We start from the raw sequence: 25,800 nt of genomic DNA, 5'->3' as shown, positions 1-25,800 counted from the left end.
GGTCCTCGAACTACCAGGTGTCCCTGTTCCTGTGATGAGGAGAGCAATCCAGACTGGTGAGTGTGTGCCATCCCGGGGCGGATGGCCAGGGAAGGGAGCACAGGGCCCCTCTAGCTCCTGCTGCAGGGGCTTCTTTGATCCACAAGACCCTGACTCCCTCAAGCCTGCCCTATTGTCTGCAAGGTCCTTGGCCCAGGAACAGTTCTTGCTCCTACACTGAGGAGATCCACCCAGAGTGTCAGTCACAGCATATATTGGACCAAGATGCCAAGACTCTCCTGGCTGCATTTGAAGGAAAGGATGGGCAGGCGCCAATGCAAGAATTCCTCCAACAACCTAAAAGGCAATATAACACAAGAATCCAGGGATCACACAACAAGAAGACTTGAACACCCTATTCCAGAAGAAGTAGAAGAAAATGACTTTAAACATAACATTATGAAAATAATAGAGGAACTTAAACAGGATGTGAAAAACTGCTTTAAAGAAATGGTGCCCTCTTCTGGCCTACAGGCATACATGAACGTAGAATTATATATATATATAAGGTGACTAAATATTTTTAAAAAAAGAAACGGAGAAGACAAACAAAAAGGTAGAAGAAATGACTAAATCTCTCAAAGATACCCAAGAAAACCAAGAAAAAGCAACCAAACAGGTAAGGGAAACAGTTCAAGACTTGAAAAATGAAATGGAGGCAATGAAGAAAGCACAAACTGAGGGAAGGCTGGATATAGAAAATCTGGGTAAACAAGCAAGAACTACAGAGACAAGTATAACCAACAAAATACAAGAGATAGAAGAAAGAATCTCAGACACTGAAGATACTATAGAGGAAATAAACTCATTGATTAAAGAACACAACAAATCCAACAAATTCTTAACATAAAACATCCAGGAAATCTGGGACACCATGAAAAGACCAAACCTAAGAATAATAGAGGTAGAAGAAGGAGAAGAATTACAGCTCAAAGGCCCAGAAAATATATTCAACAAAATTATAAAAGAAAACTTTCCCAGTGTAAAGAAGGATATTCCTATGAAGGTACAAGAAGCATACAGAACACCAAATAGACTGGATCAAAAAAAAGCATCCCCTCACCATATAATAATCAAAACACAAAACATACAAAATAAAGAACAAATATTAAGAGCTGCAAGGGAAAAGGGTCAAGTAACGTATAAAGGGAAACCTATCAGAATTACACCTGACTTCTCAATGGAAAAAGGGAAAGCCGGAAGGTCTTGGATAGATGTGATGTAGACACTAGGAGACCATGGATGCAAGCCAAGACTACTATACCGAGCAAAGCTTGCATTCACGATCGATGGAAAAAACAAGATATTCCAGAATAAAAACAGATGTAAACAATACGTAGCCACAAACCCAGCCTTACAGAAAATACAAGAAAAATCACAAACCAAGGAAGCCAACAACACCCATAATAATAACACAGGCATCTGACAACCCTCCACCAGCACAACTCAAAGAAGGGAAACACACAAACACTACCACCAGAAAAAATAACTGGAGTTAACAACCACTGGTCATTAATATCACTTAATATCAATGGACTCAATTCACCTATAAAAAGGCACAGGTTAAGAGAATGGATATAAAAACAGAATCCAACATTCTGCTGTTTACAAGAAACACACCTCAACCTCAAAGACAGACACTACCTCAGAGTAAAGGGTTGGGAAAAGGTTTTCCAATCAAATGGTCCAAAGAAACAAGCGGGTGTGGCTATACTAATATCTAACAAACTTGATTTCAAACTAAAATCAATCAGAAGACATGGAGATGGACACTTTATACTCATAACAGGAACAATTTATCAGGAGGAAGTCTCAATCCTGAATATCTATGCCCCTAATATAAAAGCACCCACATATGTAAAAGAAACATTAATAGAACTCAAAGCATACATCAAACCCCACACTCTAATAGTAGATTTCAATACTCCTCTCTCATCAATGGACAGGTCAACCAGACAGAAGTTTAGCAGAGAAATAAGAGAACTATCAGATGTAATGAACCAAATAGACTTAACAGACATCTATAGAACATTTCACCCAAACAGAAAAGAATATACCTTCTTCTCAGCATCTCATGGAACCTTCTCAAAAATTGATCACATAATTGGTAACAAAGCAAACATCCACAAAGAAATTGTAGTAACCACCTGTGTACTATCGGATCACCATGGAATAAAGTTAGAATTTTTTTAATTAATTTATTTATTTATTAAAGATTTCTGCCTCCTCCCCACCACCACCTCCCATTTCCCTCCCCCTCCCCCAATCAAGTCCCCCTCCCTCGTCAGCCCGAAGAGCAATCAGGGTTCCCTGCCCTGTGGGAAGTCCAAGGACCACCCACCTCCATCCCGGTCTAGTAAGGTGAGCATCCAAACTGCCTAGGCTCCCATAAAGCCAGTATGTGTAGTAGGATCAAAAACCCATTGCCATTGTTCTTGAGTTCTCAGTAGTCCTTATTGTCCGCTATGTTCAGCGAGTCCGGTTTTATCCCATGCTTTTTCAGACCCAGGCCAGCTGGCCTTGGTGAGTTCCCAACAGAATATCCCCATTGTCTCAGTGTGTGGGTGCACCCCTCGCGGTCCTGACCATAAAAGGCTAATCAACCCAATTATAAAATGGGGCACTGAGATGAACAGAGAATTCTCAACAGAAGAAGTTCAAATGGCCAAAAGACACTTAAGGTCATGCTCAACTTCCTTAGCGATCAGGGAAATGCAAATCAAGACAACTTTAAGATACCATCTTACACCTGTCAGAATGGCTAAAATAAAAAACACCAATAATAGACTTTGCTGGAGAGGTTGTGGAGAAAGCGGTACACTCATCCATTGCTGGTGGGAATGCAAACCTGTGCAACCACTTTGGAAAGCAGTGTGGCAGTTTCTCAGGAAATTTGGGATCAACCTACCTCTGGACCCAGCAATACCACTCTTGGGAATATACCCAAGAGATGCCTTCTCATACAACAAAAGTATATGCTCAACTATGTTCATAGCAGCATTGTTTGTAATAGCCAGAACCTGGAAACAACCTAGATGCCCTTCAATGGAAGAATGGATGAAGAAAGTATGGAATATATACACATTAGAGTACTACTCAGCAGTAAAAAACAATGACTTCTTGAATTTTGCATGCAAATGGATGGAAATAGAAAACACTATCCTGAGTGAGGTAAGCCAGACCCAAAAAGAGGAACATGGGATGTACTCACTCATATTTGGTTTCTAGCCATAAATAAAGGACATTGAGCCTATAATTCGTGATCCTAGAGAAGCTAAATAAGAAGGTGAACCCAAAGAAAAACATATAGGCATCCTCCTGAATATTAACCTTCATCAGGCAATGAAAGGAGACAGAGACAGAGACCCACATTGGAGCACCGGACTGAAATCTCAAGGTCCAAATCAGGAGCAGAAGGAGAGAGAGAACGAGCAAGAAACTCAGGACCGCGAGGGGTGCACCCACACACTAAGAATTTAACAACAATTCTAACCCCAGAAAGCCTACAAACTCATGGAAACTGAACAGTCAACTACTGAACCACCCCTGGGTCAAGGAAGAAATAAAGAAATTAAAGTATTCCTTGAATTCAATGAAAATAAAGACACAACATACCCAAACCTATGGGACACTATGAAAGCAGTGCTAAGAGGAAAATTCATAGCACTAAGTGACCACATAAAGAAAACAGAGAAAGCACACATTAGGGACTTAACAGCACAGCTGAAAGCTCTAGAAAAAGAAGCAGACTCACCCAGGAGGAGTAGAATACTGGAAATAATCAAACTGAGGGCAGAAATCAACAAAATAGAAACACAGAAAACAATCCAAAGAATCAATGAAACAAAAAGCTGGTTCTTAGAGAAAATCAACAAGATTGACAACCCACTACCCAAGCAGGCTCCTTTCATTAGATTTATGCACTAGGAAGTTTCTACAGTAAAAATAGGGAAACTTTCAGAAGCATACAAATATACCTTTCTTTAAAGAATTTTTTCAAATTCCATCTCTTTCATTAGGCATCACCAAAGGGAAGAAAGTTTCTTTATTATCTGGTCATATTAGTCTGAAAATTTCCAAGTTAAGGCCTTTCCATTTCAGAATGACAACTTAGAGTATGTAATATAGAACACATGCATCAATAATCATTAATGATTTCTTCGATTTAAAATGTTGTAGACTATATTGATAGTACTGGCATCCTAGTCACTCCTTGCTACACTGTGAAGTTAAGCAGAAGCTAGCTGGAGTGGGGGCCAAGGCCAAATTATTTTAATGATCTCATCTTGATCTTCTGCTATATGGCTCTTAGCTGATCATAAGCACTTTCCTTATAAAAGTCAGAGTCTAAAGAAAAATGAGAATTCTATTTCATTTGCCTACTATGAGATTTGATCTTCTTTAGAAAACTTCTGGGCAGAGGAAGACTGACACAATAAGGAGTTTTAGGACTCTCAGTCTGGCTCCAAAGGGAGAACACAGGGATTTGAATATAAATAGCAAAGTTTTATGGAATATTAGTTTAAAATGTGTTATATTTGTTTATACTGCAAAATATTTGCTTAATGATGCACTATTTTATGTTGCATCTTTTAACTCTGTAAAGCTGTGTTAATTTGCCTGCCTAAAACACCTGATTGATCTAATAAAGAGCTGAATGGCCAAGCTATACAGGAAATGGATAGATGGGATTGCCAGGCAGAGAGAATCAATAGGAGGAGAAATCTAGGGAAAAATAGGAGAGAAGGATACCAGAGTCTAGTCACCCAGCCACCCAGCCAGCTATAGAGTAAGAATGAAAGAAAAATATAAAAAAGCTAAAAAGCCCAAAGGCAAAATAAAGTTAAAAATAAATGGGATAATTTAAGTCAGAAAAGCTTGCTAGAAATAAGCCAAGCTAAGGCCAGGCATTCATAAGTAAGAACAAGTCTCTGTGTATGTATTTGGGAGCTGGGTGGTGGGCCTCCAAAGAGTAAAAACATTAACTACAGCAACATTATAGTAATACTGGATGTTTAGCATACACCATCTGTCCTGGTTAGTTTTTATTATTAATTTGACACAACCAGAGTCACCTTTTTTCATGATAAAATAGCATGAACAAAGATAACTTAAGGAAGAATTTATTTTGGCTTATGCTTCCAGTGGGCTAAATGTCAATAATGGAAGGGAATACATTGACACATGCATCTGTAGAAGATAGGTGAGAGATCATATCTAAATTGCACAAAGGAAGTAGAGCTAACTAGAGGTAGAGGTCAGGGTATAAACTCTCAAAGCCTATTTCCAGCGACATATTTCCTCCAGAAAGATCCTATGTCCTAACAATTCCATCACCTCCCCTAACATCACCAATTGGGGATCAAGTGGTCAAATACTGGAGACTATGGAGGACATTTTTAATGATTTGAATTTCATTATAATGGCCATTTGGGGGTAACATGGAATCCATGAAGAACTAAGAACTTCACTTTGTCCTAAAACTTACAGGATTATCTGTTAATAATAAAACCTTTCTCAAAATTTTTAAAGTCCTAAACGAGGGTCTATCTTTGTCCTAGCTTAATTAGGTAAGATACTGATCTCTAGGCCAATTAACTGTGACCAAGAAGATGGGAAACAGGGATCAACTACTTATCTCTAGACCAATCATCTAGACCATGGAGATTTGGACTTTAAAAAAATAGCATATTCTGTTTGAAATATAGTTAGAAGGGGCAATTTTTTTAAATACAGGGTCTTATTTTACGGCTCAGGTTGGCCTAGAACTTACAGTGATCTTCCTGGTTCAGACTCGTGAATGCTGAGATTAGAGGTGTGTACCATCAAGCTTTATTAGCAATTCTTTGGAGGCTTCTCTATTCCAAATATTAAGAATAAAACATGTGCTAGACAAGTGCTGTATCACTAAGCTATATCCCTGCTTCCATAAGAAGTAATTTTAATGAGTGAGGAACATAAAGAAAATGGTGTTTTCTATACCTTTGTTCTTATGTAGAGCAAGGACTATATACTAGATATTACGTTACATCCTAGGGAAACAAATGTATACAATGAACCTATTTTGAAATATTTACATTCTAGTAACTTTGAGATACGAATGGTAGAACTAACATCAGATTGTAAGTGCTGGAAGCCTCAATTACAGTTCACTTTGCTTCTTGAATCTTTGCCTTTCTCAGGAACTACTTATAGAAGTTTATATTAGTGAAATTCTCTATCTTGTATGACAAGAACTTTCCATAGGTCCCCAGTCACACCCAGTTCATTTCATGGAACTTTCTAGTTATATAAACAAAATTCAGCATTATCTATACAAATCCTTGTACTGTGGAATAGTGGTTCAGAGCACAAGTTTTAGGGTTGGATAGGCCCACTTATGGACCTAATTCTGCCACTGGAAAGCATATGGCCTTGAATGTAGTACATATAAGTAATTACTGCTACTATGATGATTAAATTTCAATACATTTATATACAAAAGAATACAATTCCAGGTATAACATTGTTTAGACATGCCCTCTAAGTTTCTTGTATTGGATATTTGGTTCCAATGTAAGAGTTTTGAGACATTTAAGAAGGAAAGGTTAATTTTGGCTCATTGTTTCATAAGTTTATATTTATGATCACTTATTATACTATATGGCGTGTAGATGTCATGAAAGCTGATGTTCTTAGAACTCAGAACTATTAATTATATAATCTTCTTACTTTGTAAGGTGTCCAGATAAGTATTTATTTTATAGCAATCCAAAATGGAGAAACATGGCCCTTATTACCAAGAATATGCTTCTCATCTTTCTATAATTGGAATGGCAGGACAATAGAAAAGAATTTGACTCACCCTCAGAAGATTTCCAGTAGGAAACACCAACAGCATGAAGACTGACAGGATGAGAAGCCATGTTTTTAAGTGTAATGACCACAATGTCATGAACTTCAGTCCAAATGGTAGGACCCAGCAGACCTGTTAAAATGAGATGTCCCTCAAAAATTACTTGAAAGATAACATACCAGAGACCCTGTCATTATAAAAGAGAGAATTAAAGTCACAGTGGAAAAGCATGCCACTTTGAAACTGATAAATAGCAGTTATGCTTTCTACTAACTTTAGTTTAGCCTCAGGGTTGTTCTAAGAAATTATTTGTGATAAGTCATTCAATGTTTCATTAATTCAACGATCTAGGAGAATAACATTAACAGCAAATAAAACAAATGCAAAAGTCTTGAGGCATAAATAAATCTGGCATAGTTGAATAGTATGACTGAATTTATGTGAATGACCAGTAGAATAATAAAAAATAAGATTAGAGATGTATACAGGGAACATAATATGTAGGACCTTATGGGAAGAAGGGAGGGAGAAAAATGAAGAGATCATAGGTGATTCCTGTGATTTAATTTCAGTTATGACAAATGGATAAATAGTCCAAAATACAGAAATCAAGAGGAAATTAAGAGTTATAGTCTGTGGATATCTTTATAAGATACTTATAAATGGTTTATTGAATGAGTTGGAGTCAGTGACATGAAAATATGAAATAGCTTTGATTTTCCAAAATGACCACAATTTTTAGTTGCATTCTGTGAAATTTCTTTCTTGCACTTTGATCAAGCCTAAATCTTTTCTAGTAATGTCCAAATACTAACAGACACTAATGTTTGTAGATGTTAACAATTTCTTTCCTTTTAAATGACAAACTTTGATGTCCTCTGAATATTTTTTATTATTTGTTTTATTTTATGTGTATGAGCGTTTCGTTTGCATGCCTTTGTGCACCATATGTGTGCTTGGCGCCCAAGGAAGTCAAAAGAGGGTGCGGGATCTAGAAGTGGAGTTCCAGATGTTTGTGAACTACCACGTAGGTACTAGAAATTGAACCCGGGGCCTCTGCAAGAGTAACAAGAGCTCTTAACCTCTAAACAATCTCACTTGTCCTTCTGATCCATCTCTCCAGCATGATGTTTTCTGAATCTTAAAGCTCCCTTAATCCTCCTGCTAAGTTTTGAAGAGCCTCCCCACAAAAAACTTCAGTAAGTAAAAGTACTTTTGTTGGCAGCTTCATACATTTCCTGGCTTCTTTTCCTAATCCTCCTTCTCAAGTGGCCTCCCTCCCATCTTTCAGTAGGGAACATACCAAAAATGTTTTCCAAAAAAATCCTCAAAGGTAAATCTTACACATTCCTAGCCTTCTTTCATAGAGGCTGCAGAGGGGTCATGGGCCAAAGGTTGAAGAACAGTTTATGCCTACTACATGAAAAAAAATCTCAATCAAGGCTCAGACTTCAAATATGAGAGTATTTGTCACCTATAAAATTCTCAGCATGGATTCTAAGACAGGTAATGGTGGTGTTGCTCAGTAGTAAAGCAATTGCTGAACATGTGCAAGGCCCTAGGTTAGATCTCTAGCATTGATAAAAACATTGTTAATACAATAAATATCTTGTCTTTTGACATGCTTATTTGACATCTAAGTGGAGATAAAGAGTTGATATTTAGAATGGGTCAAAATTAAATATAGAAATGGAGCTATTAGAACATAGACAAAAATGTAAAGCTTCAAAACTATAGAAGATAAAACTGGATTAAAGAGAAAAAGAAAAGGAAATAATCCAAGACCAAGCAGAGGAGACATAAAATCCAGTCCGTTTATTTTCCTGAAAGTAGCAGTTAAGGACATCTCATTAAAGAATGTATCCTTTGGTGACCACACTCTCTAAGTACAGCCCTGAGGTTAGGGATATTTGCTAGGAAATGAGTTAACTAACATTATAATTAGCATTCAATATTGTTATCATTACCCATCCAGGGTGGCCTGGGCTTGGCAATGCTGAAAAGGTGGTCCATGTACTCTATAAATACCGTCTTTTTGTACATGATGGAGGTGTTGAATGGAAAAGATGTTGGCATTCTAGGAAGAAATCTGGATGAAGAAAAGAAAAGGTCATTCATTTTTGATATTGTTATATTAAGCTTTCAAAAGTTCAAAGTTTAACATTAATAAAATTCTAATAAACTGATAGAACAATGATTCTTGCTATTCAGTCATGAGCTTAGGATTCTATATTCCCTTTGGTCATTTCTTAAATATAAACTAAAAATGCTTCTGATTTTAATGGAGACATCTTCTTAATCTATATACTTTCAGTCTACTAAATGAATAAATTTAGTAAAAACCCTTTAACAATGCTCAATCAAAATACAAATTAATCAAATCTGATACAATTAACCAAAGACTAATAAAACTAACATTCCAGGGCTAGAGAGATGGCTCAGGGGTTAAGAGCACTGACTTTCCTTCCAGAGGTCCTGAGTTCAATTCCCAGCAACCACATGGTGGCTTACAACCATCTGTGATGAGATCTGGTGCCCTCTTCTGGCGTGTAGGCACACATGCAGCCAGAACATTGTATACATAATAAATAAATAAATCTTTAAAAAAAAAACTAACATTCTATGTTCAACCATTCTTTTTTGATAACTCAAAATCCTAACATTTGGACATGTTTAACCACACCATGTCATACAAATTATTGTAGATTCCTATATAACTCCTCTGCCTTACTATAAATCAGAGATATTATGAATTCATATACAACTACAAGATGGTAAACTAGTCCTCTGCTTGCCATCAATATGGATTGTTGACTTGTTATTAATTATAGACATAAATTGATAATTATAAATATTGACTATAGATACAAATTATTGATTAACTATCAATATAGATTGTTGCTTATTAATTTCAACATCATTATCATTCTTCCAGTCATCCTCAGACACTTAGGACCTGAAGTATGCATTCCCCAGAGAGAAATTCATAAACTGCATTTATTAAATGAAAAAGGGGAATTCATGGGATCTGCAAGGTTATGCAAATCAGCTGACATTTAGAAGGCCAGTCCACAAGACATTTACACATATGATGGAGGTTAAATTCACATAAGCACAGCCATGAAAAATATTGCATTTTGAATAGCTGGCTGTCTCTAACTGCAAATTCTATTGTGTTATAACATGCTCCACTTCTAACTCAGTTTTGTGACTCTTAAGCAGTGTATTTCTCATATGTTGGGCACAATTTTCCTGTGTTCTGTTAGGATGACTTCCCCCCCTCCAAAAAAAAAACCTAATCTGGCAAATAAAATAAGATAGTCAAACCTTTTGTCCCACACTGCAATAAAAAACAACTTAGAAGTCTGTTCTTTATAATTAATTCCTTAGCAGGATTATTTGACCAGAAGAAAGTCCTTGTGGAGAGATCACAGGAGGAACTTCCACAGAGCTGAACTGCAGGTGTCTGGCCTTGCTAGATCTAAGTCTTTGAAAGATTTATGATTAATTAGAGTGGTATTGCAGGTGTCTGGCCTTGTTATATGATAGTCCTTCAAGAGACCAATAGCACCCAACTGACTAACCATGTTAGTCTCTGCCTCTTCCTTAGATCTCTCAATGGTTTAGTTTTCTCCCTTTGTAACCTGTAGTGGCCCCTTTAAGAGATAGCCCAAACCTCCTCACAGCTGCAGCTGTGGTTAGCTACAAACCAGCAGATAAATTTTGCTGCGTATCTTCAAAGAACACCTGTGTCCCTGAGAATTTTCCTTGCAGATTTTTATTACTAACAAGTTCCTAATGAATGGATGTGTGCATGTGTGTATGTGTGTGTGTGTATGTATGCATGTATATGTGTATATGTATATGCTTGGGAATTTGTACCAGCAGAAAAAAGAAGACTGGAAGAGTAAAGAATGTAGAAGGATAAAGAATGAAGGAAAATGAAGAAAAAGAAGAAGAATATTGAGTAATTAGAACAAGAATAAATTGAAATAGAGATTTGTAATAGAGAACTGGAATTGGAATTAGAACTGATACAGAGAATTAGTGCTAAGAAATTATAGACAATTAAGACAAGAAAATTAGAATTAAAACAGAACAATAAAGAGACATGACTGGAACTGCAACCATGTGAATTCATTCTGTAACCTCAGACTAGAAATTTTCTAAGTACCTTTTGCTACTCCTCCAAGGCAACCTAACCAAACCCTGGGAGGAAGTCAGTAGAGCTGGACTCTGCTGGCTTTCAATGCTTAACAGTCTTCTTAACAGTCAAATATCTGAACTGATACTTAGTTTTTCAGAGACCTCTGTCAAGGACTCTGACCAAGCAGTGCAAAGTGGGGCTGGTTTCACCCGTATCATATTCTTCTGGCCCACTCTTCCACTTAGCCCTGAATTTCACTCCATTCCAGGGTTTCCAAGATACCCGAGAGCCAGTTGACTGGCTCTGCCAACTGAAGGCCTTGACAAAAGACATTTTATAGTGGCTGTGGGACAAAGACCAGGGTTTTTTAAGGAAATTCTTCCAATAAATAGAATTTCTTTGCAGAGAAATGCATGGGGGAACTTCATGGTTAGAGAGCTAAGATAACTGTATAAACAGGAGGCTAGGAACCCCTCTAATCCTTTTTTGCCTCATCACACTCATGGCCTTACAGGAGATACCTGATGATGACTAGTTTCCGGGAGAGGCACTCACCTGGCCTTTTATAGATAGGTCAACATCATACACTAGTATAAAAAATTGACTATTGGTATACCACAATCCATTTGTTGATGGCACTGATATATAATGGTGGAGTAAATAATGCCCCCCAATGGGCCAAACTTTAACCAATACTAATTGTTCAATATATTAAAAGAAAAATTGCACAGGGTTCGGTTATATACAAACTATTCCTGTTATATAAGATTTTGTTCAGCAACAAATATCTTTGTTTTCTTTCTGGGATAGAGACATATTAGTGAGTGTAAGAAGAAGATCTTCATACTACACGTTAATTATATGGAAAATTTCCACTGTTGAAGAAGCACAAAACATCATAGAAAAAATGTTTTATAATCTATTCTAACTTTGCTTCCTCTTAACATTTGGGAGTGTTGTTTGTATTTCCGTTGGAATTTGATACATAAATTCTGCCAAGTGTACTTGGCAATAATTATTCCTGACATGAATTGTTCTTTCAAATTTTATCTAAAACCAGTTGGAAAACCATTATATTTCCTGACCTTTGCTTAGAAGAAGTTGAGCAGCTGCAGGAACAGATAGTGTAAATTTGAATTTCCTTAGCTGTTTATTTTAAACTTTGGCAGAGTCTGTCAGGATGTGTTTAGAGTCCGTTTATCCTGTTGTCAAAATAATCTAGATTATAAAATGCTAATGTTAAAACAAAAAATCTACTTTTTTCTAGTAAATACATGTGACATCCTGCTAATGAATTATTTACTTCATTAGATTCATTTTTAGTGTGGGTGGTATAATGTGTGTACTTGTGTTCATGTGTGTGTGTGTAAATATGGAGGTCAGATGTTGATGTTGGGTGTTTTCTATCTCTCTCTATCTTATTTTTATCTTTATGTGTCTGTGTGAGTGTATGCCACATGAGTGCAGGTACCCACAGAAGCCAGAAGATGGCTTTGGATCCTGTAGACTTGGAGTCACAAGTGGTGAGCCATCATGTTGTAGGACTTTAAGACAATTTTGAGGCCATTTCTGAGTGCCTTAGTGCTTCCCCCCACACCTCCCTGGGAATACATGCATGTACTGAAATGTTGGAAACTTTCCATCTCCTATGACCTTGTGGATATTCTCCAAACAGAGCTCCATTTCTAGAACTGAAATAAGATAACCCACAGATGTCCACCAATGTTTTGACTTGGTCCCTGGAAAGGAGTCAGAATGATCCCCAGATGTTCCCTGTTGCCTCATCTGATCTGGTAACCGCTCGCCAGCCCTGGCTCAGACCACTTGTTATTAGAAGCCCCCCTGAATAAGCCAATCCTAATAATTGGAAAACTGCTCCCGAGTCCCCCACCCTTGTTTCTATGGCTTTCCGCTTTAAAAAATGGCTTGTAACAGGCATTCGGGGTCCTTGGCATTGAATGCTATTGAATGTTAAGTGAACCTACCATGGCAGAATTAAAATCCTCTTGCTTTTACATCAATTGAGGTGTGACAGTGTCTTCTTGGGGTGACTCCTCAGTAGTTGGACTCTAAAGTTCAACAATGTGAGTGCTAGGAATTGAATTTGTGTCCTGTGTAAGAGCAGAAATAACTCAACCACTGGGCCATCTCTCAGGATTTCATCATTTTTTTTTTTTTAGACAACCTGGAGCTCACTGATTCAGATAAGTTGGCTATACAATAAGCTCCATGGATCTGCTTATCTCTGCTTCCCCAGTGTTAGAATCTTTATGTGGATGCTGGTGATATGACCTCAGTTCTTCATGCTTGTAAAGCAAGCACTTCACTGTGTGAGTCACTTCCCAACCCTCCTAAATAAAATTTTATACCAAAAGTATTATTCATTGTGCCAGGCTACTAGATTACATTAAAATACAAAGCACTTCATGCTGTATAATCATCTTGCTATTAATTGTTAACAAGAACAAACAGATAAGTGACCAACTTTTCAATATGATACCAGGTACCTGGTCCTCTGGGCTGCTACTCGGGGTATTCAACTGTAGGCTACACAAACAATAAAATGAACCTGTATCCCTTTCTTATACCATACACAAAAAACAAGTATTAAGTGAATCAAAGACCTTAATGTAGGAGTTAAAAATATAAACTGCATAGAAGAAAGTGAAGCCTAAGATCTGGCAAATATTTCTTACGTATTATGTCAAAAGTATAACTAAGTGTAACTAAGGTAAAAAAAAAACAGATAAATTAAACTTCATCAAAATGAAAGACTTTGAGTTTGAAAGAATACTATTAGTAATGTGAAAAGATTACCCACAGCATGGGATAATAGTTACATAATATAAATCTTATAAAGTTGTAGTATTGAGACTATATAAAGAACTTTTAAATCTCAATATTAAAATATTAAATATTAAAGACAATACAGGGACTGGGGAAATAGATAGTTCAGTAGTTAAGAGTACTAGCTACTCGTCCAGAGATACCAGGTTCGATTCCCAGCACCACATGGCAGCTCACAACCATCTGTAACTCCAGGGGATCAGATGCCCTTTCTGCCTTCTGCAGGCACCAGTAACACACATGGTGCACAGATCTACACGCACTTTTACTAATAGCCTCTCTTAGGCTCTCTTCATGGTAGCAAGCTTCAGTGTCCCTGCATGAATCCTTTAATCCTGGACCTCCAAATGCTATTGAGGCTGTATCTTCACTAATGGCTTCTCCTGGTACTCACAGTGCCAAGTCTCAGTTGTTCTCCATGACCCCTTTATGCCTTTAAAACCAGTACTACCTGTATTACTTTTATATTACCAAGTTAAGCTGTCAACATGAGGTACAGCTAGGTTACCTGTAGAGCACAGATTCCGTGTGATGACTCTGAGGAAACACCTCCCAGAAGATTTTACCTCAACGATGTTCTTTCTAACCCCCACTAATTTCTCAGTTCCAGTTAACCAGCATCAAGTTCTCAGTAACACAAAGATTTGACTTTAATAGTACTGATCTATTGTTAATCATACCTGACTATACAGTTCTAGCTGACCAGAACTACAGATTCTTAATTCAAAATATACAATGGCCCTGATAGAGTCTTTATGTGACTCTAAAACTTCCCTCTGGAACTTCACAAGCCAGAACTCCATTCTCTGATTTCTCTTAACATTTTTATCTTCCATACTCCCACAGAACAGCTCACCAAGGTCTGAACACTCAGTAGCTTCTCCAGGCCAAAGTTCCAAAGTTCTTCAACAATCCTCCCCAAAATAACACGATCAGGTTTATCACAGCCATACCCCACAATCCTATTATCAATTTGTCATAGGGTACTACTGCCATGATGAAAACAACTTGGGGAGGAAATAATTTATTTGGCTACATTTCCACTTCATCATTGAAGGAAGTCAGTGCAGGAACTCAAGAGAAACTTGGAGGCAGGAGCTGAAGCAGGAGCCATGGAGGAGTGCTGCTTACTGGCTTGCCCTTTATGATTTGCTCAGCAACCTTCTTATGGAACCTAGGGCCACCAGCCCAGTGACAGAATCACCCGCAATGACTGGGCTCTCCCCCATCAATCACTAATTAATAAAACACTCCACAGGCTTGCCCATAGCCCAGTCTTATGGAGACATTTTCTCCATAAGAGGTCCCCTCCTCTCAGATGACTATAACTTGTGTCAAGTTGACATAAAACTAATTAGCACAAGGTTAGAAATCAATGTAACAGAAAATAAGCAGGGTAATAATCTAATTAACAAAAATTACCTTGAATGGGGACTGGAGAGATGGATCAGCAGTTAAGAGCACTGACTCCTCTTAAAGATCACCTAGGTTTGGTTCCCAAAACCCACGTGGTGGCTCACGACTGACTGGAATTTCAGTCCTAGGGGATCCCTCTTTTGACTGTTGTACTAGGTACTGAAGTGGTAAACTGACATGCACACAGGCAAAACACTTATTTACATAAAATAAATAAATCCATAAATGTGTTCTAAAAAATTAACTTGGTATCAATCTAACAAAAGAAGTGAAAGATTTATACAGCAAAATGTTAAAACACTGAAGAAAGAAATTAAAGAAGATTCCCAAAGTCCAGTTGAAGAGTGAGAGGAGTGAGAATATGAGCAAAGAGGTCAAGACTATGATGAGTATATACACTGAAACAGTTTACCTGAGCTAATAGGAGCTCACCAATTCCAGCAGGACTGGGAAGGAACAAGCATAGGAACAAACTAGTCCCTCTGTGGTTCACAGCTGCATGGCTGGGACAGACTGAGGGGTCACTGGTAGTGGCATCAGGATTTATCCCTACTGCTTGTACTGGCCTTTTGGGAACCTATTCTCTTTGGATGGATCTTGCTCAGCCTAGATATAGTAGGGAGGGCCTTGGAACTCCCCAAAGCAGTGTGCCTTACTTTCTCTAAGGAGTGGATGGGGTGGGGGGATAAGTGGAGGGAATGGGAGGAGGGGAGGGAGTAGGAACTTGGATTGATATGTATGATGAAAAAAAGATAGTTTGTTTTCTTTTTAAAAAAAAATGAAAAGAAAAGAAGATAGAAAGGTCTCCCACACTCAAGCACTGGAAGAATCTGTATTATGAAAATTATATTATCAACAACAATCTACAATCTCTATCAGTATTGCAGCTACATTCTTCATAGTAATATAAAAATAAGTATCTTAAAATTCATGTGGAAACAAAAAGAATCCCCATAACCAAAGAAATCTCGATCAAAAAGAATACTTACTGCAGGAGTTACTACTATAGCTGATTACAAGTGCAAGTTATATTGCAGAGACATGGTAAGAAAACCATGTATTGGCACAAAAGAAGACAGATCATGAAATTGAGTAGAAGGCCCCGATATAAGTCCATGATTCTACAGTCACCTGATTTTTGACAAATGGGCCAAAAATATGCACAGGAGAAAAGATCATATCTTTAACAAATGGTGTGGATAAGCTAAATATCTACATGTAGAAGAAACAAAATCCTTATCTCTCACGCCATACAAAATAAACTCCAAAGACCTCAATATTAGATATGAAACTGAAATTGCTAGAGGACAAAGTATGGAGCACACTTAAAGATATGGGAATAGGTAAAGGTTTTCTGAATAAAAAAAAAATCTCATTGCTTAGGAAATAAGGCCAATCAATAGTCAACAAATGGGACTTGCACATCAAAGGAAATCATCTATCAAGTAGAGACAAACCATCTATTAAGTGAAGAAATCATCTATTAAGCCTACAGAACAGAAGAAAATCTTTGCCAGCTATACACTGAACAGATAATTTTAGAATATACAAAGAAGTAAAACAAACAATAAACAAGAAACAAACATTCCAAAGGAGAGAGGCAACCAAGTCCTACCCATCTATGACACCTATGAACCACATTAATGACCAGCATGGCATGATAACCTTAAGAATGCAGTAGTGGCATGCTTACCTTGGTGGTAACCAACAGTTCTCTGATTGGACTTAAGACCTGCTCAACAAGAGGGAAACCATGCCTGGTAATAGAAACCTAGCTAATTACTCATTGCCAGTGAAGTCATGGACATTAGAGGAGAACTTGCATCAACTACTTTAATAAACTAATCAGCATAATCCCTAATGAAATGTTAAACATTTTTTTCCTGTTTTTCTTTTTCTTTCTTTGTTTCTTTATTTCTTCCCATCTTTCTTTCTTTCTTTTTGTTTGTTTTTCGAGACAGGGTTTCTCTGTAGCTTTGGAGCCCGTCCTGGCACTAGCTCTTGTAGACCAGACTGACCTTGAACTAACAGAGATCTGTCTACCTCTGCCTCCTGAGTGTTGGGATTAAAGGCATGTACCACCACCACCCGGCTAAACATTTTTCCTATATCCACAGATAATTTTAGTCTTCACCTCTCATCAGGGAAACTTTTCTTCATAACAAATGGAGATCATAAAAGAAAACCACAATCAATCAATGTGCAAAGTCCCAGTGGATATCTATAAAACACTCCTATGCCTAAAGCTCAGGGAAGGTTTGAGGAGTGGGAGTGGAAAGATTGTAAGAGCAAGAGGAACAGGGACTTGCTGTGAGATTGTGTCTCCTAGTAATATCAGAAACTACATCCAAAAGATCTCATGGACACAACTTAACAAATGTGAACTAAACAAGGATGACACCAATAGACACGCCAAAGTGGACTAGGAAAAGTACAGGAGATCTCAAACCCATACAAAGAACTATAGGCAACTAAGGAATGACAAGAGAGGAAGAAAAAGTCTTCTCTGGAAAAGAACACATCAATTGTTATTCAATACCAAATGATCAGCCCCGAAAAAAATACATATTAGTAACAATATACAGACTGAGAAGGTTATATTTAGGAATATATATGCACATGCATATAATATATCCAAGCAATACAGTTAATGAATAAAAGAGACCATGAATTTTAAATACAGCAATATAGTGGAAGATTTGCAGAGAAAAAAAGGAAGTGAAAAATGTAATTTCATTAGAATCTTTAAAAAAGTAAAAGAAAAAGGTATAAGAAAAAGAGAAAACTCATTATTTTAAAAGGCTGTGGAACTGAACAAAAAGTTCTCACTAGAAGAAATACAAAAGCTAATAAACACTTTAAAAGTGTTTAACATCGTTAGCAATTAGAGAAATTCAAATTAAAACTACACTGACATTCCCTCTCATCCCAGTTAGAATGCCTATCATCAAAAAAAATCAAATGACAACAAATTCTGGTGAGGATGTTGTGAAAGAGAAACTCTATTCCATCGAGTATAAACTGATGCAGCCACTTTGAAAATCAGTATGAAAGTTCTAAAAAAGTTACAATAGAACTACTATATGAACCAGATATACCACTCCTGGGTATATGCCCAAAAGACTCCATATTCTACTACAAAGATACTTGCATGCCCATGTCCATTGCTGCTTTATTCACAATAGCAAAGAAACGTAATTAGCCTAGATATCTACCAACTGATGAATGGATAATAAAAATGTAGTACATATACACAATGGAATTCTACTTAACTATAAAAAAAATTGAACTGGGTGGTGGTGGTGCACATCTTTAATACCAGCACTTGGGAAACAGAGGCAGGTGGATCTCTATGAGTTCAAGGCCAGTCTGGTCTACAAAGCAAGTTCCAGGACAATCAGAAGATCTGTCTCGAAAAAAGAAAAAGAAAGGAAAAAAAGAAAGAAAATTAACAAAGATAAAAAGAAAGAAAATGAAACTATGAAAGTCAGAGATAAATGGATGGAGCTGGAAACAATCATTTTGAATGAGGTAACCCAGACAGAGAAAAACAAATGTCACATGTTCTTTCTTATTTATGGATCCTAGCTCTGAATCTTTAGGATTGATTGTATAACTTGGAATAACTGTAGAAACCAGGAACAAACAAAGGGACAATTGGTAGAGGGTGAAGAAGGAGCTATAGAAATAGGGATAGCAGGATACAGTGGGAAAGGAAAAACAGAGGGACTTAACTGGGAAAGAGGAAGAAGGAAAACAGAGGGAAAGGAAGGAGGAATAAATACCACTAAGGATGGTTGAAAAAGTCATAATGAAATTTATTACTTTATAATCTTATTTAAAGATGCAAATACAGCTGGGCAGTGATGGGGCATGCCTTTAATCCTGGCACTTGGGAGATAGAGCAGGTGGATCTCTTAGCTTGAGGCCAGCCTGGTCTACAAAGTGAGTTCCAGGACAACCAGGGCTGTTACACAGAGAAACCTTGTCTTGAAAAAAATCAAAAAGAAAAAAGTACATACAATACATATGTTCTCTCTCTCACACACACAGACACACACACACACACATGCATACATACTCACACATTTTAATACAGTTATCCTACACAGTGAAATAATATTTCTTGGGAGCTATAGACTAATAAAAACCCCAGAGTGTTAGTGTGTCAGGCAAAGGATATCTCCTTTTGAGTTGTTGGGTGGAGTCCAAGAGACTCTCCAAAACAATATAGGCAATTGTCATTGCTCTTGGCTACCTGTCAAAATATGAAGATAATATCCTATTGTTGAACACACCACACACAACATCCTATTGTTCAAGACACCACACACTTTGCTCGTGGACCTTGGAGGAATTGACCTAGTATTAATCTGGAATCCCCCTTCCTGAGGACTAGCATTCATACTGTCAGAAGGTGCTATGCAAGCTACCAAGAAAGAAAAGTGATTCTCAGTCCTACCCAGTTGTACAGTCCAAGAGCAACAACAATAATGAAACCAGCAAGATGCCTCAGTAGTGAAATAGTAGCACTTGTATCTTGGGAGTGACCAACACCTGCCTAAATTGGATATAAAATCAATTCAGTTTGAGGGAACTCATTGCCTGGTATGTAAACCTAGACAAGAACTTGTGACTGAAGAGATCATAGGCCCCACAAAAGAACCCACAACTATCCTATAATTAAAGTAATATAGTTTCCACCTGCCTTCTAAACACCCATCCTTATACCATAGATAAGTACAGCTCTGACATCTCATCAAAGAAGATTCCTTTTGAAATAGATGGAGTCTATTAGAGAGAACCACAACTTGTCAAAATGCAGAGAATAAGTAACCATGGGGACACAGTCCCAAATGCAACATCTATAACTAAGTGGGTTCAGGAAACATCATGCATGGAAAAGCGGGCAGAAAGATTGTAAGATCTTGAGTACCAGAATGACTGCTTTTGATAGTACCTACTAGAAAGAACATACATGCTCTACCATGAACTCAAATTTGAGAGGAAGTTGGGGGTGGGGGACATGAGAAAAGTCGTAGGGCAATAAGGGGGGAAAATGACGCAAATACAGTATACTCATGAAGAGTCTTGAACTTTCTAGAAATTGAAACTAAAACAACTGGCTGTAGTGGTGCACACTTTTAATCCCAGAATTTAGGAGGCAGAGTCGGGTGAATATGAGTTCTAGACTATCCTGGTCTACAAAGTGAGTTCCAGGACAGCTGTAGATATATAGAGAGAACCTGTCTCAAAAACAAAACAACTATTTCATTTGTTCCAGCAAAAGACCACCAGAGAATCTGTTTGCTAAAATAACAACATGTCTGGGACTGTATTTCAGTGATAAAGCACTCATGAATAAAATAGGAGGCCTGAAGTCCACCCCAAACACCACAAAATAAGTGAAAGCCTAAGTGAATGAATGACTACATCAGTACATTATGATACTGGATAGAGCCCACCCTCCAAAATGATAATGATATGAATGTGTTTACTTGTATGACACAGCTCTTATACAGATATTAAAAAGAATGTATTAAGGTTGTGTCTACTGATCTATAGACAATTCTACAAGGTGTTTCTGAGTGAAAAAGTAAATAAAGTATGTATAGTATTTTAGTTTTTAAAAATTAGTAATGTGTGTGTATGTGTGTGTGTGTGTGTACATGCATGCACACACTGTGTGTTGAATAAGACTGGGTGATGTGGGAGAAGAATGAGGAAGTGAAACACAAACAACCAAAAATACTTATGCAGTATCTATGATATGACTCTATGTAGCATTTACATTAATACAATATATACATTGTATTTAAATCCTCCCCATCTCTTTTGGTATTTTGAGATAGGGTTACCAGTAGTTCGGTCTGGCAGTGAACACACTATGTAGCCAAATCTGGACATGAATGCCTGATTTTCCTGCTTTCATATTCCTGGTTGTGTTTAAAACTTTATAGTACAAAAAAAAAAAACTTTATAGTACACATTTAAAGAAACACAGTGAAAGACCAGCATTGTGGTGCACGCCCTTAATCCCAGTATTTAAAAGGCAGAGGAAGGATGATCTCTGTGAATTCAAGAGCAGCCTGGTCTACAAAGTGAGTTCCATGACAGTCAGTGCCACAAAGTGAGACCTTGTCTCAGAATGAAACAAAACAAAAAATAAAAATTATAAAAAAAATAGTCAGGTGGTGGTGGCACAAACCTTTAATCCCAGCACTCAGGAGGTAGAGGCAGGTGGATATCTGTGAATTTGAGGCCAGCTTGACCTACAAAGTGAGTTCCAAGATAGCCCAAACTGCTACAAAGAGAAACCCTGTCTCAAAACAAAACAACAACAAAGAAAGCCAAAACAAAAAACACAGTAAAACATAAAATAAGCAATTTCAGCGTTCAACTTCATAAGCAAAAATAGAAGAACAAAGTGATCCAAATAAAATTAGAATTGATGAATGAAATTGAGAAACAGAAACTGTAGTAATAGAAAGATTAAAAAATTAATAAATAAACGCAAAATATATTTGTTTTATTTCCCAATAAAATCAGGAAATGTTCTGTAAGTATTATTTTTAAAAAGAGAAAGAGAAAAAGATGGAAGGATGTAGAGGGAGAGAAATGTCAAGAATGACAAGGGAGATATAGTACAGACAGTACTTTGACAAAATAATAGACTATCATATAATTCAGTTTCAATACCTTATCAAATCAAGGTATAATAGATTTAAGAAGAGGTAGAAAAATTGAAATAAGTCATTGACAATTATAATACTAAGGAGTTCATTTAATGGTCTAATCACATCAGATAAACCAGAGTCCCTTCCTAAAGATGAAAAGCTTCTGATGCAATGGCAAATATCAGACAAAAGTCTACCATATGCATACTTTTGAGAATTTCACTGTTCTAGTTCTTTCTATGGAAGGTTGGGGTAAGCTAAGGGGAATTCTACTCTTTCTCTCCCATGCTCCTTCCATCTTCACTCTCCCTCATCCCATCCTTCTCTCTAAACCACAGTGCCAACATGCAACAAAAAATCAATGATCAAACAACAAAAATCAATGAGTAAATTAGGTCCCTGAGAAGAAATGGCAAGCAACATGGTGCAAATAATCAGACTGCATGCACACCTTACCTGCAAATGTTTGAAGGACTTAACTAAGTATTAGTCATCCACTTTTGCCTAGTGTCTGCATCTTCTAGTCAAAGACATAGCCTCACAATGTTACATTCAACAGAGCATATTTACCTTGTGTCCATGTGCAGCACATTGAGTAAATCACTCTGCCTATAGTTCCAGTACACTTCCACTGCACCTAGATAATATCTTCTGGTGGCACTAGAGCAGAAATAGAAAAGGCTAAGAAAGAAACAAGTGAAGAGTGCTATTTGCATGGCTTTTATTCCTAGAAAATGTTCAACTAGAAAAGTGAAAAATTAACTCTTCTCTAAAATATCTTTAGCTCTCAAGAAGAAAAAATGCAAAATATTTATGATTTAGTGAAAAGTCCTAAATATTTTGCAGAGGATTTTATGGAAATTTATCTTCTGAGAGTGACAGTAGCATTAGCACTAAGCAGAGCTGAAAAGGATTACTTCCTTTTGGCAGTGCAAAGCAGGCACAGGAAAAACTGGAATAGGAAAAGGGTGGCTGAGCTAAGGCTTAACCCATTCCTCTCTGAGAGTATCCCACCAAGTTTGAGTCCTTGAGAAAAGGTACAGAATACTAAAGAAGAGGTTTCAATTGTACTCAGATTCCTAGACTGTTGTAAAAGTCTCTTCCTCAGTACCAGCAGCAAAGAAACTTTCGGATTTACCAGATCCCAGTTCGTTTCCCCCACAGCAACTCTCCAGCTGCCCACCTGATCTAGAGACCCAGGTAAAACACCTGTGTCCTCTGTCCTGTTTGTTGTTGTTTCTGCTTTGTCAACTTAACATATACCAGAGTTATTTGTGAAGATGAGTTTCAGTTGGAAAAAATGTCTCCATAAGGTGGCCTGTGGAAAGTCTGCTGGACATTTTCTTATTTAATGATTAATATGGGAGGCCCCAGGTCACTATAGGCAGAGCCACCCCTAGACAGGTGGTTCTGAGTTGTATAAGAAAGCAGGCTGATCAATCCATAAAGGGCAAGTCATTAAGCAATGTTCCTCCATGATCTCTGCTTCAGTTCTTGCATCCAGGCTCCTGCCTTGCTTGAGTTTTTGCCCTGACTTCATCAGTGACGGACTGTTATCTGGAAGTACAAGCTAAATTAAATCCTGTCACCCCCACATTGCTTTTGGTCATGGTGTTTTATCAAAGCTATAGAAACCTTAACTAAGACACCCTCCCTCCCCCAAAAAAACTAGAAACAAACTTACCATATGACCCATCTATAAAACTCTTGCGCATACATCCAAAAGGAGTCTACATATTACTATAATAATACCTGCATATCCATATTCATTGCTATCCAATTCACAATAGCCAAGTATTGGAAAAAGCCCGGATGTCCAACAACTGAAGAATTGATAATGAAAATGAAGTACATTCACACAATGGTATACTATTCCATTTCTGTAAAGAAAAATTAAATTATCAAATTTACATGTAAATGCATAGAGCTGGAAATAATCATTCTCAATCAGGTAACCTAGATCCAGAAAGACAAATATTTCAGGTCCTCTCTCATATGTGAATGTTAACACTGAATCTTTAGATACGTGTTTTTAAATTGGAGTATCCACAGATATTAGAAAACTAGGTCAATTTCCTGAGGGCTGTGAGAAAGTTCTGATTAATCCCACAGGAAAGAGCATTTTGCCAGAAAGGGAAGGCATATTTCAAGGGAAGTGGGTATGAAAAGAGAAGAGGACTAACTGAACAAGAAGTGTTAAGTAAGGATAAGGATGGGAGGACTAGAAAGAGAAGGGAGTATGGGAAGTGATTACTAACACTAAAGGTATTTGAAAAAGACATACAGAAACCTACTACTGTAGATGCTTTCTAAAATACACATGTATACATATATAAGAGTTCAAATGGAGTTCAAATGTCACCTACAACAGGGTGACAATTCACTACAGGCTAATAAATATCAAGCCCAGTACCAGGAATGGTTGCCTCTTTTGGAGTTGTTGGCCCCATAAACTTTCAAACATTATGGGCTATAGCTAATGTTATTGTCAATTATTCTAAAGAACTGGATGGTGAGACCCTATTGCTAAAGATATAACATATCTGAGTCATAAAACTGACACAGACCTGGCTAACAAAAGTAGAAGCAGGGGGAAGGAAGGAAGGAAGGAAGGAAGGAAGGAAGGAAGGAAGGAAGGAAGGAAGGAAGGAAGGAAGGAAGGAGAAGGAAGGAAGGAAGAAAGAAAAAAGAAAAGAAGGAATAAAGGAAGGAACGAAGAAAGGGAAGGAAACCCAGCTTTACCCCCACTGACAAGATTTCACAGTGTTGTAAGATTACATACATGCTATTAGGGGAGACAAGTTATCAAAAAGTCTTACACAGCAGCTATGAACCCTGTGAGCTATGATAATGGGTGCCATGGCAAGATAATCCCAACTACTTCATGCTGTATTTAAGACCCACTCTGCTGTGGGAGCCCACATGTGACTCAATTTCCATTTGGAATCAATTCTGACTTAAAAGCCATTTGAGTTCAAGCTTGCCTGCTCTGCTTGCTCCAGTATCCTTGAGGGCTGTGAGAAAGTTCTGATTAAGCCCATGGGAAGGAAGACATACGGAAAAGAGCATTCAGCCCATGAGAAAAGAACATACTATCTAGTAGAAAGAATACTGCTGATGCTAGACCTTAGGGCACATCCAGATAAAAGAAACTGCTTGCTCAAGGACAGAAATGGTCTTAGACACTGACTGTGCTGTGCTTTGTTCTGTTTTTCTATACAAGCAGGCTCTGAAATAAACTTGGGGCTGTCCAGAGTAAGCTGGAAGTTCCCCTAATCTATCCTGTGTTTTCTGTCTCAATTTCTTTCAGTCTAACATTTCCTTAGCCTCAGCACCCCCTTCCAGGAACCCTGGCTGACTTTGTTGGAACAGGCTCTGACATTCTACAGGATACAACTCATACTTGTTATAGGGCCAAAACCTCATAGCTGCCTAAGACATAGGGCAGAACCTAATATTACTGCTTTCCTAAATGGACATAGAAATAAACTGACCCCATGTCTTACCATTATACCTGTAAAATAGGGCATCTTTCAACCCTCATCTGAGAAGCTTGTTTTTGCAATAGACTCACAACTAGTAAATGTACAGAGAATAAGAGACAATGAAGTGCTCAGCTGTTATTGAGATAGCTGTATCACACCCCCTCTCCAGTTCCAGGGGATTCTATGCCCTCTTTTGACCTATTTGGGTACTGCACACACATGCTGCACAGACATATATGTAGGCAAAACATCTATATACATAAAGTAAAAATAAATCTCTCAAAAAATATATAAACTTTAAAGATGAGCAAGAAGCAACGATTATATTACAAGTGTACATTATTAATGTGGCTG

The 25,800-nt window shown here is 37.5% G+C and overlaps 1 protein-coding gene across 2 annotated transcripts in view; it reads right to left on the bottom strand.

Annotated features, from left to right (window-relative positions):
• F8 (coagulation factor VIII) overlaps nt 1-23,208 on the bottom strand; it is a 132,725-nt gene extending 109,517 nt beyond the window's left edge. The window contains exons 1-3 of one of the 2 annotated variants that reach the window (XM_057759896.1): nt 22,532-23,208; nt 8,842-8,963; nt 6,884-7,006 (exon numbers count right to left, since the gene is read on the bottom strand). In XM_057759896.1, the coding sequence (XP_057615879.1) occupies nt 6,884-7,006; nt 8,842-8,963; nt 22,532-22,677 (391 nt within the window). In that variant the 5' untranslated portion in view covers nt 22,678-23,208. Of the gene's footprint in view, nt 1-6,883; nt 7,007-8,841; nt 8,964-13,006; nt 13,124-22,531 lie in introns of those variants that run through there. The other variant, XM_057759897.1, reaches the window with a different exon arrangement.
• Nucleotides 23,209-25,800: the final 2,592 nt, after the last annotated feature.

Source organism: Chionomys nivalis, chromosome X (genome assembly GCF_950005125.1).
Source record: "Chionomys nivalis chromosome X, mChiNiv1.1, whole genome shotgun sequence".
Lineage (NCBI taxonomy): Eukaryota > Metazoa > Chordata > Mammalia > Rodentia > Cricetidae > Chionomys > Chionomys nivalis.
The sequence above is the reverse complement of the archived record's forward strand: the minus strand, read 5'-3'. Positions and strand labels throughout refer to the sequence as shown.